Source organism: Myripristis murdjan, chromosome 18 (genome assembly GCF_902150065.1).
Source record: "Myripristis murdjan chromosome 18, fMyrMur1.1, whole genome shotgun sequence".
Taxonomy (NCBI): domain Eukaryota; kingdom Metazoa; phylum Chordata; class Actinopteri; order Holocentriformes; family Holocentridae; genus Myripristis; species Myripristis murdjan.
This window is the reverse complement of record NC_043997.1, coordinates 16,822,803-16,840,647: the sequence shown is the minus strand read 5'-3', so window position 1 is coordinate 16,840,647 and position 17,845 is coordinate 16,822,803. Positions and strand designations below refer to the sequence as shown.

The following is a 17,845-nucleotide window of genomic DNA, read 5'->3' as shown; positions in this document are numbered from 1 at the left end:
TTTTGTCATCTGGAGTGCACTTTATTTTGACAAGCCCTGTAGCCGTGAAGGTGTGAATGCTATGCTTATTTGCTTTCTTATTGTTCAGTTAATCATAGGTTTCTTTGCAAGAGATGAAAAGGAGATGACAGATGAAATTGTAGTAATCCCTGAGGTTGAACTGCAAAGGATCTTTAAGTCTGTTGTTAAATGTCAACTTAAGACTTTCCTAAACCAGCTGCCAAAGCCAATGGCAAAACTGAATTTTCCACTTGCTGACTCTTTTGATCAAAAAGGTCAAGGGTCACTATTTTGGGTCTTGTTAGATCACTGTAGTGCAGAAAATCCAGGGTTACTGGATATTACAAACAGCCTCCGGAAATACCGTTCTCTTTTTTTTCTCCAAGATGGAATCTCCAGTTTAACTTTGTCTCTTTCCCTTACATAACGTGTGCACAACAATGTCTCAATCTGTCTAAAAGAAGGAGGATTTGGCTAATATTGTAAGAGACAGAAAGACGGGGCAGGAGTGAGGCTACCTGAGAAATACAACAGAGATGGAGTGTGATAGATAGCTGATGGAATAAGAGTAAGAGAGACAGAAAAAGCAAGACAGATTACCTGACGCTTGCGATGTGGCATGCGTGTTAAAGCGGTGCTGTATTTCTCTACAGCAGGCGATGCGGGTGGACTATATACTGACTCAGGCTGAGAAAGCAGTGTACAGGAAGAGAGACGGAGGCTTGAGGCAACTCATAATGTAATAACTGCACATAAGGTAATAAAAAATGCAATACAAACTCATTCTGGATAGTACATAATAGCCTTTTGGTGGGTAACCAAGTAAATTATTATGTTCTATGCTGCTTATTACATTAGAAAGTGTGTTGAAATATGTAATGATTTAACAAGAAGCCAAAATTATTAATAACAACCTGTCAATTTTATTTTGAATACCGCGTTTGATAAAAAAAGGTTTTGTGCAGTTCTACTCTCGTTCTTTTTCCTTCAGTGCTGTTGCAAAAATATAAAAAATTAAATAGTGAAATGCTAATAATGTTGATCATTACTTATGTTTCACCCAATATCACATTTGACTAACAGTTTGGTCATTATTGATACCCTCTTGTGTGTAAATCTTACTAACTGTTGGTTGTGTTTGTGAGATGTTGTTTTGGCATTAATATGTCTGCCATATGTTGTTGTCCATTAAAGATTTTATTGATAATAAAGTCACCAAGGCTTGGTTAAGTTCTTCAAAGAAAAGTTAGGATTTTTGTTGTTCTTTCAGTTATTAATCTGCCTATTTCAAAAACCATCAGACTTTGCAGAGTTACATTCAAGTGTAGAAGTGTTGCTATCGAGAGGCAGAGTTTGATTAGAATAATAAAAAGAGCGTGTCCTCAGCAGCCCCATTAGAAGTCTCTGGCAACAGATCTGATTTCAATTTCAATCATAACGTTTCAACTGGTCAAAAAATATAGTCGGATTTTTCCCTTTAAAAGTTTCCACTTCTGAGTATCATGTTGTGTTAAGCAATCAGTCATCTGAGGTGAATTCCCGCCTGTCCTTGTATCACAGCTCTTTAGGAGACAGATTTCAACTGTGGATAAGCTCTCTAGTGATGCAGCGAATAAAAATATGGCACAAATAATTTTGGATGATTTTCAAATTAAATCCTCTCGTTTGAAGATGTTTCACTGACCTATGAAAGGTATATGCAAGTGGTCACCCCACATATTGTTTGTCAGATTTCTCAGCAAGCTTAATTTTTTCTTGAGGATCCATGAACAATAGGGTTGATCTTTATATTATATACTAGAAGCTTATATTGCTTCTTTTACTTTATTTTACATTTTCATTTGCTGAGACAGTCACAGCTGGCAAGCATGTAACTAAGGCTAAGGTAGTTTTTAGTTATTACATGTTGAGTTGCTACATGGTTTAATCAGTTAGCGGAAAACTGGGAAAGGCATGTGGGAATATCTAACAGATGACAAAGCATGAGAAATGATTGACAATGGGGATGTGATACTGGAGCCAGGACAGTTGCAGCAGGAAATGACTTAGTCATGTTTTGAAGCCTAAGGGCATATTTGAACAGCAAAAGATGCTGCAAATAGTCCATTACAGTGATTTTCTATGAGTCGCAGATAAAATAAAACTTAAATCTCTTAAAAAACAGACTGCCTAACGAGTAAATTTACTCATACCACATGTTGTTGGTCATCTCCAGATTATGAAGCAGTTATTTGTGGTCTTACCCTGGGCCGGTGGATAATACTCTGGACCAAGAAGGAGACCGGGTTGCCTGCCCTGCGTATGGCCTCCACTGCCTCCTCATGACTGGCGTCTCTTAAGTCGACTCCATCCACCTGACAAAGTAATAACCCAAGGAGATTATCAGGTCAAAGGTTAGAGGAATCTCAATCAAGCTGATGGACTGTGTAATCTTCACATGCATTAGGAACCATTTCCTGCCAAAGAATACCCATACCCAGTTTGCAAGTGTTCTTTGTCAGGAAATAGGCCGCAACAGCACTGTGGCCCCTCAGGGTTTATTTGATCTCCCTGAACCATGTCACCTGAAATGTTCTTCTACCTCTACTATTCTGTCTCCAGTCTTCAGGGTGCCGTTGCGTCCAGCAGGACTGTCCTCCAGGATGTGTTTGATGAAGATGCCCCTCATCACCTCTCCGTTGCTCAGTCGGCTGCCCATCCCTCGGCCCCCGACAATGCTGATACCCAGGGATTTGCCTGCTTCTCTATTAAGCTCCACTCTGAGAAGGAGACCGTTATTATGCCACGAGACTCTTGCATCTTCCAGTTCAAAGCTGTGACTGCCTTGCTAAGGTGATACCATTGCACTGACAAAAAGTGGTATATGGGTGTATGTGCTGATGCTGGGCAGAAAATAGGATGCTGGATTTTATCTCTGAAATCTACTTCCTCCTAAACTTCTCTGAGTCTCAATGGTCCATGCCTGTAGCCTAGTCGTGTGCTTTTGCCTTCCCCACAACAGATCTAAAATAATAGACATGGAATAAAGAAAACATATTTGCACCCCACGCTTAGACAAATACATTGATTTTAAAATCACAAGGACATGTTCAGCATGTTTTACGGAGATGCGCAGATGCTGAGATCCACATTCTACAATAATGTGAGCCTATTTGCTGTTCAAGCACTCACTTCCTTGGTTGGTTCCAGTTGCCGTATGAGGCACTTTCCTCTCCCTCTCCATCTTCTCGCTCAGGGAGGCTGGGAATATCTCTAATAAAAGTGACAAAAGCCCCAGCCTTAGTTACACTGGCACATTCAAAATTCTGAATCATGACATTTTTTAGATTGTCAGGGGATCATTAAAGTAAATGTGTTTTAACGAGAAATCTTTAAAACTCAAACCAGGTTTAGGTGAAAAAGCACACTTCCTGATTTTTAATTTAAAGACCCTTGACACAAGTTGAATGGAATTCTGTCCCTTCAACATCTTGGCAATCAATTATACCATGATAGTATTTTTCTACTATGAAAGCTCTATTACATAACATTTCATAACATTACATAGGGTATCTGCGAGATTCAGAGAGCCATATTTTAGACTTTTCAAAAACTTTTTAATGCTACCTGTAGTCAAACTTAAGGCTACTGAAATGAATAAATTAAGGAAGAAAGACAAAGAAGAACTGCCTATTTCCAATTGCTTACAACTAATGGAAGCTGAGACGGTTTGAAAGGGCAGAATAAAAACTGAACAGGAAACAGCGACATGAGGTCATATTATGCTTAAAAACTCATATAGGATTTATTTGTCTTACTACATCTGTTGTGTATGAATCTAAGAGTCGATGTTGAGTTGATGCCATGTTACAAAAAGACCTCTGCTCACTGGAAAAAAGACATTGTAAAACTTTTTTTCTTACCTTAAATTTCAACAATTTATATATAAATAAAAATCTGACTTAAAGACTTGTGGACAGCCTTTTACAAAGTTACTCTGATAGAGAGTGGGGACCTACTTTGAGCCTGGGACGTGGGTTGGTGCTGCTTCAGAGAGGACATCATCTTTAGCCTGATTTAGACTGGCCTTGTACTCCTCCAAATACTCTGCTGGTACATATGTAATACTAAACACACACACACACACACACACACACACACACACGCACACGCACACAGAGAACTGTCATCATCCCAGCCTCTCATCTCATATTATGACAAAGTCATGACACGGGTGTTGGTTCTCCTTGCAAGCAGATATGCCAATCGTCATTACAAATTAACATCTTTTACCAAAACATTAGCACAGGAGAAAGTGCATTCATTTGCGACCAGATAAAACAGCATCAAGACCCGCCTTTTTTAAGCAAAGTAACCCCTTTTATAGCTGTCTCATTTACATTCAGAAGCTCTTCTGCTTTTCTCCGCCCCATCCAATTTAACTGCATGCACAAGATTGCAGCAAGAACGAGCTCAGTCTGTTTCTCATGCAAATGCAATCTGCCCATCAACAGCCCAAGGTGAGAAGTCAATGAATTATATATATGCTCTTGACACTTGACAGTTCAAAATGGGTGTTTGCCTTGTTCATAAATGTCTGAGCAAATAAAGTTTGCTGCCACCAAATGTGTGATGAATATCTTCCAAAAGATTTTATAAAATATTTGGGGGTGTGTCAATTATTTATGCATGAGTAGTTTACCAATATGTGATTAAAACATGAACCAAAAGCTAGTCGACAAAATCTGACGTCCATTTGGTGGGCCTAATTGCAAGAAATTCACAATCACGTTGATTCTAAGGCGCACATCAGTACATCTGAGTGAAGCTGACAGAGCTTAAACAGATGGGTTGATTTGGTTTTTAAACATGATGGCATGCAGGCACAGAGGAAATGAACCCCAATCAAGTGATGAAATGGATGAATCAATTCATTTAGAACATCACAACATGCAATGCGAGACTCGGTGGAGCCTAAATACCAGTGATTAATCTAAAAACAAATTAGTGAGTTATTAGTGGGATAGGTACAAAAAAACAAAGAACATTTAAATGCAGTCTGGTAATCACTAAAGCAGGCTGTCAAGGCTATTAGTCAGAAATGAAAGAAAATGAGAAATAAGTAGCAAGGAAAGTTAGAGACCTTAGTAAGTCAGTGATGCAGTCAGATGAGATTTATCCAGATATTACTTTGAATCTGTGTGTTAAAATGTGCACTGACAAGTTTTAAAGTTTTGTTGCCACATCAAAAACCTAAAAGACAAATTTATGATACATATTGTTAATACTGAAGTGTATTATCAAAGTATAATGAAATTTTTAATTAAAGAAAAACTGTGTAAAATGATATTCATACATATTCATCATTTTTGGTTTGTTTTTGCCATAGAGCTCAATAATAAAAAATGAAACTGAGTTGAATTAGAACTTGAAACTTTTCTGGATAAAAAACATTTTTTAACAGACTGCAAGAAAGCCCAGCTGCAGATGGAGAAAATGACAGTAGGAAACCAAGATGGCAGATTTTTGCTAGCACACCACCAGCGTGGAAGTTAGCCATACTCACACATAAAAGGGGCACAGATCGTCCTCAGGTGCACAAGCAGATCTAAAATGTGAAGAGTTGGGCTTTTATGCACCGAAGCTAACAAACTGCCAAGTTTAGCTCAGCAAGCAGAACTTGCAAAATACCACATCAAATTATGCCTCTGAGGTAATTTCCGTCAAAGGGTGGGAGGAATGGAAGTGATTTATTCAAACTGACTACTACTGAAATAATTCAGTGCAACCAAAGGGCAGAATTTGTTTGTATTGCCTCTTGCGATTCCCTAGATAACTGATTTGGGTTTACAAAAGCTTGTCCGACTTTGAAGTCAAGGTGCTACTTCAACAGTTTCCTGTACATCACCCTGTTTACAGAGAGAGGATGGGGGAGATAACTATGAATTCACATCCATAAATGTATAAGCCTAACAATAAATGGTGCATTATTAGATATATTTTTAAGGTTTATAGATTAGCCTCAGTTCAAATGATGTTGTTGTGCTGGACCATCTGCAAGTGACTAAAAAAAAAAAAAAAAAACTATAACTACAAACATGCCAAAAAGTGGAAAACTCTGCTAATTTCTTAATATAGCATAATGTACTACAAAAGTACAAAATATCACTCTACCATTAATTTAGATGATAACAAAGTACAAGAATCACCAGACATATTTCGCTCAGTCATCTACTGTCTGCAAATGTGTACAGGTTTGTTTTCTTGCCCACCTTGAAGTTGCTAAGCTTTCTCTACAAAAAAATCTCTGACTACAAACAATTCAATCATGGTTCCTCACCCAAGGTCCGGTCCAATGAGGGAGTGCCGCCGAAGCATGGCACGAGCCTGAGCATTGGACAGGTTGGCAGTGGGCTCACCATTGATGGCCAGGATGAGGTCGCCCACCCCCAGGCGTCCATCACGGCTAATGGACCCACCATGGATTATACTGCGGATCAACATTCCCAAACCATCTTTCAAGGCGCTCACCGTCATCCCTTCAAGGCAGATCACAGAAACACTTACAAATTAAACCAAAATGAAACATGATGAGCTGCAATCTGCTCATTTTAAAAACAGAAAAAATGCAGTTTAAGTAGCAATACATTTTAAGTAGCAGAGTCACCACTGACTTTAGGCAATGGTAGTCAGGAAGACTAAAAATCTCTCCAACAGCTAGATTTCAGAAAATTAGTGCTATCTAGTGATATTTTCTGCTCCAGTGATTACAAAACAGCATCTTGCCATTACAAAATTACAGAGTTGATTATTTACACCAGAATGTAACAAGTACTCCCAAGCAGGAAAATTAATATCACTTGATATCACCAGCAAATCTTTCTGGCAACAATTGCATTATCCAAAAATTTGATCACCAATTATTTTTAATGAAACAACTTCAGGCTGTTACATGACAGAATTAGAGACTTGCTCATAAGTATAATCTCTATGACTTTGAAATGACCTTAAGGGACCTTTCTAAAGACTTCTAAAGAACACTAAAAGCCACTATAAGAGATTATCACCAATGCACTCAAAGATTTTAAACAGACAGTGAAGTGCCCTCATAACATCAGTTTGGGGAAAACACGGTTTCCTCTGACCAAGGAACAGCCCTGTGGGCAGGTTTTGAAATATGTAACACCCCAGTAGGCTTTATAGCTTTGGAATGACCCTTTAAGATTAGAAGATGCCCAAGATCCTTTCAATCTTTTTGCATCAAATCTGGCATTCATAAAGCATGGCACAGAAGAAAGGCCAATGCTCCCTTCAGTCTCACAACCTCATTTACACTTCTGTGAAGGATGTGGAGAAACTAAAAAAGAAATAAATGAAAGGATGTGAACAAATTAACACAAACCGAGACTGGAGTTGCCCTTGACAACCGTGATGGTCCTTTCAAAATTGCTCCCTGAGGTCAGTATTTCCTTGTCACCATCTTCTGCTGATTCATTCACATCAGTCTCCCCATCCTTGAGGACGATAATTCAGTAGAGTTATTCATCAAAGTAAATTAAAATCTTTAGGCTGGAGTCAAAACAATTCAAGGGTCTCTAGAGGCAGGTTAGGTAAAGAAGATAGGCTGTGTTGAGGAATTTAAAACAAATAAGCTTAGAATTAGGCTGATCTTATGTTATAGTCTCACATATGTCTGGTGAGATTTCAGACGTTACTTGGATGAATTAAAAAAAAAAAAAAAGAATTTACAAGAAGATCAAGGATTATTATTCTGTAGCTATTATAATGCACCTTGAAAGAACGGTGAAGTTTAATGCATAACAATCTGTTTACTCAGCCATCAGTAAAAATGAATACTAATTCAATCCTTCATTCCATATTTATAGTTACTTAGAAGGAGGTTTTTACCTTCATCAAGACCTTAATTTCTCCATCGTCTCCAAAAGAGATGGTGGGCTCCATTTGAAAGTGGAGCGACTCCAGTGATTCCTCCTGAACATTATGGGTCCCCATTTCAGCGAATGGGCTGTATGAGTTTGAGAAATCCATTGGTTCCACTTGGGCCGAGTGCTGTGGTAGGTACTGATCAGAATTTCCTAGCCTTGTGTTAATTGCTCCAACGTGACCTCTTAAACTCGGAGGGTTGAAAGGGGCTGACTTCTCTGGAGAAAATGGTTCAGTGTTGTCTGCGAGGCCAGGACAATCACCCAGTAAGTCCAGGCGAGCTGTCAGCTAGGATAAAACAAACCACAGCAGCCAAATGAATGTTATACTCTGTTAGGTCGACAATTGTCCAACTGGGGGGATTTCATCTCGCTCAGTCACCATTCTACACTCCTTGTAATGAGCCATAGAAAAGTCATCGGCAGCAAATGGAGAACAGCAGTAATTACTGATGATCCTGGGTGCGCAATGCACGAAATATAGGTTTATTATAAGAGCACTTAGACTTCAGCAGGACCAGACCGGCCAGTGATCAATCTTGAAATGCACTTTCCTTAGGGGCCTTGGATAGAAGTATAAAACTTGAGGAAAAAAGGAAAAGAAATACGCAGAGGAACCTAAGGCAGAATAATGAGGGTCTGCAATAAGCAGAGTTGAGAAGCAGAATAAAGCAATAAAATGGCCGTTTCATGCTAATGGGGTGGTGGAATTCTTTTGGGGTACGCTGGGTTGTGATGTCTACAGGTATAAGAACTGCCTATTCTGAAACTCAGTCAACTATCCATAGCAATGTTGGTCAGGTGTGACAAGGACCTATATTACATTTGAATAAAATGAGAAAGATACAGACAGGTAACACTGAAAAATGAACCACAAAATCCAGCATGTACAGTACATTAACAGCATATTAAAGTGTATAGTACATGACTGTATAGTAAGTCAGTCACATGGCATGCTGAACCTATGAAGAGGAGAGGTAAAAATAAAGACAGGCAGAGTTAAAGGGCTTTTCGCTGAACTGAGAGAGAATAAAGAGAGAATAAATACATTTTCTTTTGACATTTACCCATTAAATGAAACCAATTAAGTTTAATTTTTTTTACTAAAATGCTTTAGAAATACTCAAACAAGGCCCCTAAAATCATTTAAAAATTATAAGTCACCACAAAATACAAAAAAATACTAATTTTCTTGTCTCTGTCAGTCAAAATGATGAAATTTGTATATCCATAAAACACACATTGAGCTAGCCAGTGCATGTTAGCCTTCTCTAAACCAGCGTGATCAAACAATTATTCCAAACAGCTCAACTTCTTTTCTGAAGCAAAATGATTGTTCTGTACGTTCAAAGGACATACAGTATAATTACTACAGTATTTAGTGCAAGTTGTTGCCCGCTTGTGTGCACCCACACATCACTTGTGCACCCACTCTACTTGATGTAAACATGTGATGTTTCCTCATTCCTTTGTTTACACTCCTAAGCGGAGGTAATGCACACTCTTAAGACGAGCATCTTCTTGTGTTGGCATTGCCTGACATGAACTTCAGTTACACCATCAGATTCACAATGCACTTGCGCTGCTGTTGCTGCTGCCTCATCCATCTGTTTGATTTATATATCCATAAATACTTTTCTTCTTTTCAATGAAGATAGATGTGGGTGCACACAAACATGAATGCTTTTGCAGGTTTAGCCTCGTGCTAGACGCTGGCATAAAAACAGATCTTGCAGAAACAGTTAGGGTGCAGAACTCTTGAATTATACTGTGCAGGTTGTTTGGACTGTTTCTGATCATTTCTCCCATTTTGGAACCATACAGAACCAATCACCATTTACCTCTGTTGCTTTGAAGAAGGCTCATATAGGCCTGCACAAGGTATGTCGCTGTGTGTTACGTGGACATACTGACATGAGGTTGATTAGATAATGACAAAATTTACAAAATTTCATTTTTGCACTATTCCTTTAATGAATGATGAAATGAATCTAAATCAGAGTGAGAAGTTATATTATTTAGATTTTACCACCAGCATTCTGTCTGTTACATTATTCATTAAGTCTGAAACAATATTTTAAAAAGGCACCTACTCCTATAGTATAGAGATGAAACTACAGTGCCTTAAAAAAGAATACACATTATTCTTATAATCTTGGACAGTACAATTAATAAATGTGTGCATGAGCCACTCTCTCCCAAAGCTAGAAACTAGAACTCCAAGAGGCCAGGGCTCCAATTTATCACGTCATCATAAAAAATGCGGCTGTTGCTCCACTGCCAATGAATTGGAGGCCGATTTTGTGGACTGAGTGTGCTTTTTTGAGCTTTTCCACCCAAGTGAGCTTTATTTCATCGTACTGTAAATAGGAAGCGGAGTAAAAAGGCATCCCTATTCCTCAAAAGTCACCCTGGGTATTGTCACCATGGTTACAAAGTTGGTCCACCGTTTACCATCATCATTAGAGTAGATCCAAGATTCAACAATAGAGTCTTGGCCCTTAGTGCATACGTTTGGGAGAGACAACTTCATGTTCACAAATAAAGGCTGAGTCTTGAGTGAGTCTGGGTGCAGATCTCCACACTAAGCTTCCTATGACTATGTCCAGCACTACTATTGACTGTTTTTTGTTGTCTTGTTCTTCTGTTATACAGATCCTTATTTGTTGAGATGGATTTGGATGAGTTTTGAAGCTGCAATGAAAAAATAAAAAGTACCTTGCCATGCTTAGCTTTGGATTCCTTTTCATGGCTTAGTGAGACAGGGATAACTAACAACATCAAAACCATGGCAGTTAGCAATATACACACACACACACACACACACACACACACACACACACACACACACACACACACACACACACACACCTTCTCTATTTATGCCCTTTATAATGATATCTGTTTGGAAGCGGTGCTAAATCTGAAGGATTTTTTGCGTACACAGAACAACAAAAGGCTATAGCACCTATACCCATCATGTGACAAAGTCAATAATGTTTTTAATGTCTTAAAATAGCTTCATGACATTTTGGCTCTCTACAGCAAGTAAGCAAAGATTAATCATTACATGCCTGATATTTCATTGCAACAAAGGGCAGTACCTGTTGCAGTGACATTTAATAAAATGAGGGAATAATTTCAAACTCTGCTTTTGGATTCAATTTTGCATGTCACTGTGCACTGTGGTACATGAGGTGGTTGCCTACCTTAGGCGTGGAGGAGTGCAGGTAATCCAGGTCTGCACTACAGGTGCTACCATGAAGAGCGATCATGGATGTCTGGAAAGTGTCATCCTCTATCGCAGAGTAACTATGTAGCATCTTTTCATCAGACAGGTCTGCTTCGTTGGTGTCGACCTGTGATAAGGGATGTCAGTGTAACCAACTGGAATACTAAACTGTCCCTTATTGTTGGTCACTGTGATGCACTATCCAATCACGGATTAGTGTTGTCATGCAATGATATGACACCAGTCTCACTGATGAACCAAGAGAGGATTGGTCAAGGAGAAAAATCCATTTGTTGTCTAGGGGGGAGAATGAGAAGGGGTGAGAGTACGGGAAGAGGAACTGAGAATTACTTACTATCCTACACAAAAAGTTGATGCCAACCTACTTTTATCAGAGTTGGGAAAAAGTTGAAATCCTAAAGGAACAAAACCCATTTAAAAGGCATTACATTGTGTCGGTCATATCATATGGGCACATCAGTTCAGGAAATGCAGTTTCTTAATCAAATTTCTATTCATATTTATATCTTAAACATCTGCTTGTCGTACATGATTAGTTCCTAAGTGTATTTTTGAAATTGCTCATCTGCATTTGAACTGCTCACTTGCTGTCAGTTTCACACAAGGAAAAAGGGACTGTGGTGACCAGTTCTCTTTTGGTATTAATTCAGGATAAATGTCCCAGACATTCAATTTCCATGAAGGACAGATCGATCAAACAGACTATTTTCAATTCACTGCCTAATGAGAGATCATCTGAGTGGTGGAGAGTGCTAAGGATTGTGAAAATCTGCTGTCACCTACAATTCTCGGCTACAACTTTTGGCAGGAGTGAGAGTAAATAAAAATAAGAAATCAGTTTTTAAAGAATAAACTATGGTGACAGTGGCGGCACAGCTAATCGAGAAACTAATACCTTTTGACTTAATTTTGACTTGATTTTTACTTGCTGATTGAAATTAATACATTTAAATATTGATAAATGGCATCTGCTTTTTTCAGATAACTATTTAGGTGTGCTAGCTGTTACTTGGACATGCCTAATCTCCATTTGAAATGCCTCCTTGCTACAAATATTAGTTGACCATTCCTCTCTTGGACAAAATTGGTGGGAAATAAAATGATTGACATTTTTTTCAGATTTTTTTTTCCACTTGTTTCTGACACCCGGATTGATTTGTCTGTTTCCCCAAAAGCTAACTAACCAATGCAGGCTCTGCTCGGTACAGGATGCCATCGGTCAGCCCCTCCTCCTCTCTTTCTTCAACCAACATTTTGGTGAAGACAAGTGAATGCATGGCTGCTGATGATGAAGAACTTTCCTGCTCATCATACGGGTGTGGAGAAAGGGAATATCCAGATATTCCCTAGGAAAGTGGAGAAATTCCTTGAGTGTCTCCAGGTAGGAGTTCACATTATTTTTTGGATCAGATTAATTTTTTGTGTAGATTTAAATGAAGTAAATAAAATGTTAGTTATAATGTTTTCAGATTTAATATTTTCAAATGCCTGGTGCATTTGATTTCAACAAAAGAGACTATACTGAAATTGATCACACCATTTTAAATACACTCTAAACAGAAAGGATGTTTAATATTTTCAAATGTAAGAGGAAGCTTATGATATTGATTTTGTGTAGCATGCAGTCCAGACAGATTTAAAGAAAGTAGGAGGGGGTATTGCAGGATTACACTTGTCAGACTCAATTTTGAGAAGCAATACAACAAAATACCCCTCAGAACTATATTCCACATTGTGCAGGAGAGTTGGATAACTCCACAGAGGCTTCCTACAACTCTGTAATCCACCTAACCTTGGCAGCCCAGAGGTCTCACTGTGTAATCCAGTGGCAGATCCAATACAAGAGAAATGCAGCTCTAAAGCTGAAAGAATGCAAGCATTTTTGCAGAGAGAAATTTCCCACACAAAGAGTACAGATGCCTAGAGCAATGAACATGCTGTTGGACAGACCCAATATTTTGACAGGTGCCCCGGTGTGTTTAAATGTGCACGGAAGGTCTGTGCTCTTTGAAAATTCAATAATAGAGTAATATCAAACAAAGGGCACAGTGTATTTTAGGCTGCTATCCTCTTTCTAAAGAACTGTGAGCCGAATGCTTAACAATGCAGCTGAACTCCAGTGTCTTTTCTGCATGAAAAATGAAAACTCTTGGAAGCTGAACCCTCATGACTGGATACTTGGTTAGTATAAAGACAGACCCAATCAATTCCCTTGCCAAAACATGCCAAACAAATTACACACAACATTCACAAAAGCATCACATTAGAAGACTCTTCTCAGTAACACAGTAAGAGTCACACTTTTCTCCTCCCATCCATTTACACATATCAAGTCTCAAACACACATAGCAGAGACAGAAAGAGTCTCCTTTTGCACTTGTCCAAAAGAAGATAATCAAACATATACATAATAATGATAATAAGTACTTACAGGCAGCGGTTTAGCCACCCCTATTTGGACTTTGCCGAGTTTAGCACCCTTCAGGGCCTGGACAGCATCCTCCAGGCTGGCGTTCTCCAGGTTAGTGGTGTTCACGAACATGAGACGGTCTCCTGGCAGCAGCCTGCCGTCCTGCTCTGCAACACCATTGGGAACCAGAGAGCGAATCACGATCACCGTCTTGGCAGGGTCCACTGGATCCTGTGGCGAGGTCGTGTCAGTGAGGTTAATGTACAAAACTGAGGAAAGTTCCAGTGGATACACCCACACAGCCATAAACCTTAAGTACGCAGTTTGGTAAGTTTTATTATGGTGTGTATGATATGTTCTCTTTCTTGGTGAAATGATTTTATTCATTTTAAAATAATTAATATGTATATTTGAAAAATAAAGCACAGATTTTGATCTATGACTGTGATGAGGATGTCCTTTCTCAGAAAACAGCAGCTAAATGACAAATTAGATCACAATAATTCCATGATACAAAACAATACAACATCGTGCATATTAAGTATATTTATAATGCACTATCTGTAGGAAAACAATACCGGTCACCATTCGAATGGTTGAACCATTTTTTATGAAAGCTTCTCACTGAGAATTCCTACCTGGTAATCCAAAATGCTGAATCCTAATCCCCCTTCTCCCTTCTCTAGCTCAATATCCTGGATCTCCGACTCCCACATCGCCAAAGGAGATCCTAGTGCTTCCTCGGTCACATTATCCTGTGCCGCCACTGCTGCTTTTTTCACAATGGAGTCTTCAGGAACCAGGAAACTGCCGAGGTCTATTTGTTTCTGCAGAGTCAAGCACCAATCCTCAGTGTTGCAGCATACATTCCTTGCTTTAGTCCCAACCCATAGGCTGCTACCCTCTAGTTGTGTTTCATAAGTTTCTGGCAGGAGATAAAAGGGAAATATCTTTGGGATGCTAGGGCCTCAGTATGTTATCACAGATAAAGCTGATGAGATGAAAACCCCTCCCGCATCGAGAAGCTGCTTTTGAAGTCTCATATTTTCTGGTAAATGTTGTCAGCAACTGCTGTTGAGGTATTACTAGATGGACTGGCATTAATAAACTTTCAGCCACCCCTGCTTATCGCTAAGTCTTAATCCATCATGGTTGGCAATGTGAAAAGCCAATGGAGCGACTGACAGCCTGGGCTCAGCTAATAATGGCTGATGTGTGATGGAGGAGGAGGAGGACTTTACAATATTTCTCTCCAATCATATTCACTGCCTGATATGCAGGGGCGGGAAATTTTTTTCATGATGCATTACTGTATGACAGGAAGATGCAGCACGTTTCCTACTGTATTTGTAATGCACCATCTGCTGCAATCATCAGCGAACAATGCCACTGGTGGAATATATATGGTCTGCATGTTAACTAGCCATAACAAAGTAATGACTCCAGGAGTCTCTCCAAGAAATCACTTAAAAATATTCCATAATTCTAAATGATGAGCTGTTCTGAAATTCTGTACCAATTTAAAAAATCATCTTGATGATTATTTTGCAGCTGTCCATCAGTGCCACTGCATTACCTTTACTTTAGACTTTGTGGACAAAGCATCCAATTCTGGCTGCGGAGCGTCCATGTCAGTTTGCAAATGAGGCGCCGGCCTACAGCAAGCCATATATACACATAGTGGAAGCTCCTTCAAGATGCTCACCACTTCCTTATGGCTCTCACCAATCAGAGATATGCCATTGACCTAAGAGGAGACGTTTACAGTCAGCTTCAGTCACAAATATGGGTATGTACTTTGAAGAAAGGTAAAACAAAGCAACAAACCTCTAAACCCCCCTTTTTTCCTACTGAATACCACTGGAGCTGTGCTGAGATATATCTCCCAGTGACATCAGTGGTTTAATCTTTGTCTAACTAGTCATGGAATAGCAAAATTAACGAATGACAAAACAGTACCAGAAACAGAGTACAAATCACCCATCCCAAGTTTTAAACAGTGTTGATGTGATTTTGGATGGAATTTTCCTTTAGATAGATAGATAGATAGATAGATAGATAGATGACTTTATTTGTCATTCACACCATGGTACATGACATGAAATATAGAGACTCAGGTCCTGGTTACAACCTAATTAAAACTTTAAAATGAGTGACTATTATCCTTAATCATCCAATGTGCAAATGTTTTCTAAAAACAGTACAGAAGGCATTAATGAAAAATAAACTATATGAAACATCCAGGTCAACATTTCCTGTTGATTTTTTGTTTTGCCCTCTAAAAGACCTCTACCTCAAGCAGTTCATCTCCACTGAAGAGTTTGCCACAACGTCCGACAGGTCCTTCTGGCAGGACAGATCGGATGTAATGGTGCCCGCTGTTAGCTTCTAGACTGATCCCCAGGCCGCTGTTCTCACTAAACTTCTCCACCTGAGCCACCTGGCATGGGAACAAGGAGCCACATCTCAGCTGGCTTGTGTGAAAAGCAAGTTGGCGTAAGGTTTTATTATTTTAACTACAAGTCTGCTAATGATGCCAGCCTTCCTGAAGTCATGCTTCCTTTAAAGGTACATGTTTCTTTTTTTACTATCATTTCATTTTAGTTGGCAAATTTATCATTATGAAACAGTTGCCTGGCAACTAATTTCTAGTGAGTGCAATCTGTTGCAAGACAAAGAGGAAGTCATCTGAAACACAGACTTACTACAACTTCGTTACTCGGACCCAGAATCTCCTGCCACTTGTTAATGAGTTCCTGCTCTTCAAAGGCTGTGAGTTTGATCCCTTGAAAAACATCATATACAACATTCATTTAAAAACACAAAAAATCATGGACTGAATACAAAGGTGACAGCAGCCTGCAATGCAATCTGCCTTCCTGTATTTTGGCAAAGAACTTAACAAGTTAAGGGGGCAAGACCCACATCAAAGAAGCTTTCATCTGGCAATATTACAAATATAAACAGCACCCATCACTCTATTTCAGATAATTCTTATGAACAAAATGTGTTGGTCTTCAGTCTTATTTGAACAATGATAGCTGATATCTATCAAATTTGTATCCAGTATCTCTGCTAGTGTGCTTAATACAGGATCTCAGTCTCCTACCATCTCTGTCCTCTGTTAGCTGATCCCTGACTGGGCTGACATCAGATCCGTCAGCCTTTGACTGGAGCTGCTTCTCATCTGTAGTGACAGTAAACACAGAACCAACAGTAACAGACATTAGCATGCAGTGGCACAGACACCAATATGCACTAGCAAACACAGTATATGCACACAGCTACCTGCAGGATGAGCACAAAGTCATCTTCCCACCACAGGCACACATAATCAAAACATACATCACAGCTTGGAGTGCATACCAGCAGATTTCTGCTTAAGTCCGTTTCAGAATTGTGATCGTGCCCTCTCAGACGCTACAGTAGGTATTATGTGCTCTGTGAAGCACTGCATCATGCGTTGATTCATTTACCGCTGGCTCAATTGCAGGCTTCATATAGTTCAAGGTCTAAATGACAGGCTGGAGGGCTTGGGGTTCTATCTATGGGAATGTGGTTGTGGTGAGGGGAGCTAAATAGAAAGGAAACCATCTGATCCCGTTCCCACCCTTATCTGGCAGAGTGAAGTCGTAATGATATCTGTGCCCAATTAAGGGCACAGCCTCACCACATTATAACTGAGTTGATTGGCATCATGGTGTTGATGCCAATTTGGACACAGAATACTGAATGTGAGTGGAGTCAACTTGTTTGACATAGCTTGAGAAAGTTCTGTTTCCCAGCAGTACCACGCACTAAGACCACTTTTACTACACTGATAAACTGCCTGAAATTCATCTTTGGAGTGGTATTTATCTCCCTTCACTGTTTCTGTGAGGCTTGTGTTTGAGCTGTCTCCACACATCAAATGATGCAACTTCTGACAGGATGATGAGCAGCGAGGGATGTTGCCTCTATCCTCATTAAATTTCACCACCAACCCACAGTGTCTGCTTTATCCTGACTCTACCTTGAGCAGCCTCCTCCAGCTCGAGCTCCCTCATGACTGTGGCAGTGGTGGGGATGGTGGTGCAGGGGGGCAGGACGGTCACGGTGGGGGCCACAGCGAGGGGGATCTCCTCAGGTCGGAAGCCCCGTCGGACCAGCTTAAGGTGAACCGTCTGGCCTGTGTGCCGGAGGACTTCCACTGCCTGCTGATTGGTGAAGCCCTGGATGTTTACACCATCAACCTGCAGAGGGCAACCGTTTATACAATGG

General features: G+C 39.7%; 1 protein-coding gene across 2 annotated transcripts in view; it reads right to left on the bottom strand.

The window, feature by feature from the left end:
* Window positions 1-17,845, bottom strand: part of mpdz (multiple PDZ domain crumbs cell polarity complex component) — a 54,609-nt gene that overhangs the window by 21,190 nt on the left and 15,574 nt on the right. Inside the window, exons 13-30 of one of the 2 annotated variants that reach the window (XM_030076912.1) lie at window positions 17,598-17,817; window positions 16,695-16,772; window positions 16,291-16,370; window positions 15,879-16,025; window positions 15,162-15,332; window positions 14,224-14,412; window positions 13,607-13,816; window positions 12,360-12,521; window positions 11,132-11,281; window positions 7,888-8,211; window positions 7,382-7,493; window positions 6,320-6,518; window positions 5,546-5,587; window positions 3,999-4,106; window positions 3,172-3,252; window positions 2,582-2,759; window positions 2,244-2,354; window positions 601-687 (exon numbers count right to left, since the gene is read on the bottom strand). In XM_030076912.1, coding sequence (XP_029932772.1) covers window positions 601-687; window positions 2,244-2,354; window positions 2,582-2,759; window positions 3,172-3,252; window positions 3,999-4,106; window positions 5,546-5,587; window positions 6,320-6,518; window positions 7,382-7,493; window positions 7,888-8,211; window positions 11,132-11,281; window positions 12,360-12,521; window positions 13,607-13,816; window positions 14,224-14,412; window positions 15,162-15,332; window positions 15,879-16,025; window positions 16,291-16,370; window positions 16,695-16,772; window positions 17,598-17,817 — 2,649 coding nt within the window. The remainder of the gene's footprint in view (window positions 1-600; window positions 688-2,243; window positions 2,355-2,581; window positions 2,760-3,171; window positions 3,253-3,998; window positions 4,107-5,545; window positions 5,588-6,319; window positions 6,519-7,381; window positions 7,494-7,887; window positions 8,212-11,131; window positions 11,282-12,359; window positions 12,522-13,606; window positions 13,817-14,223; window positions 14,413-15,161; window positions 15,333-15,878; window positions 16,026-16,290; window positions 16,371-16,694; window positions 16,773-17,597; window positions 17,818-17,845) is intronic. The other variant, XM_030076913.1, reaches the window with a different exon arrangement.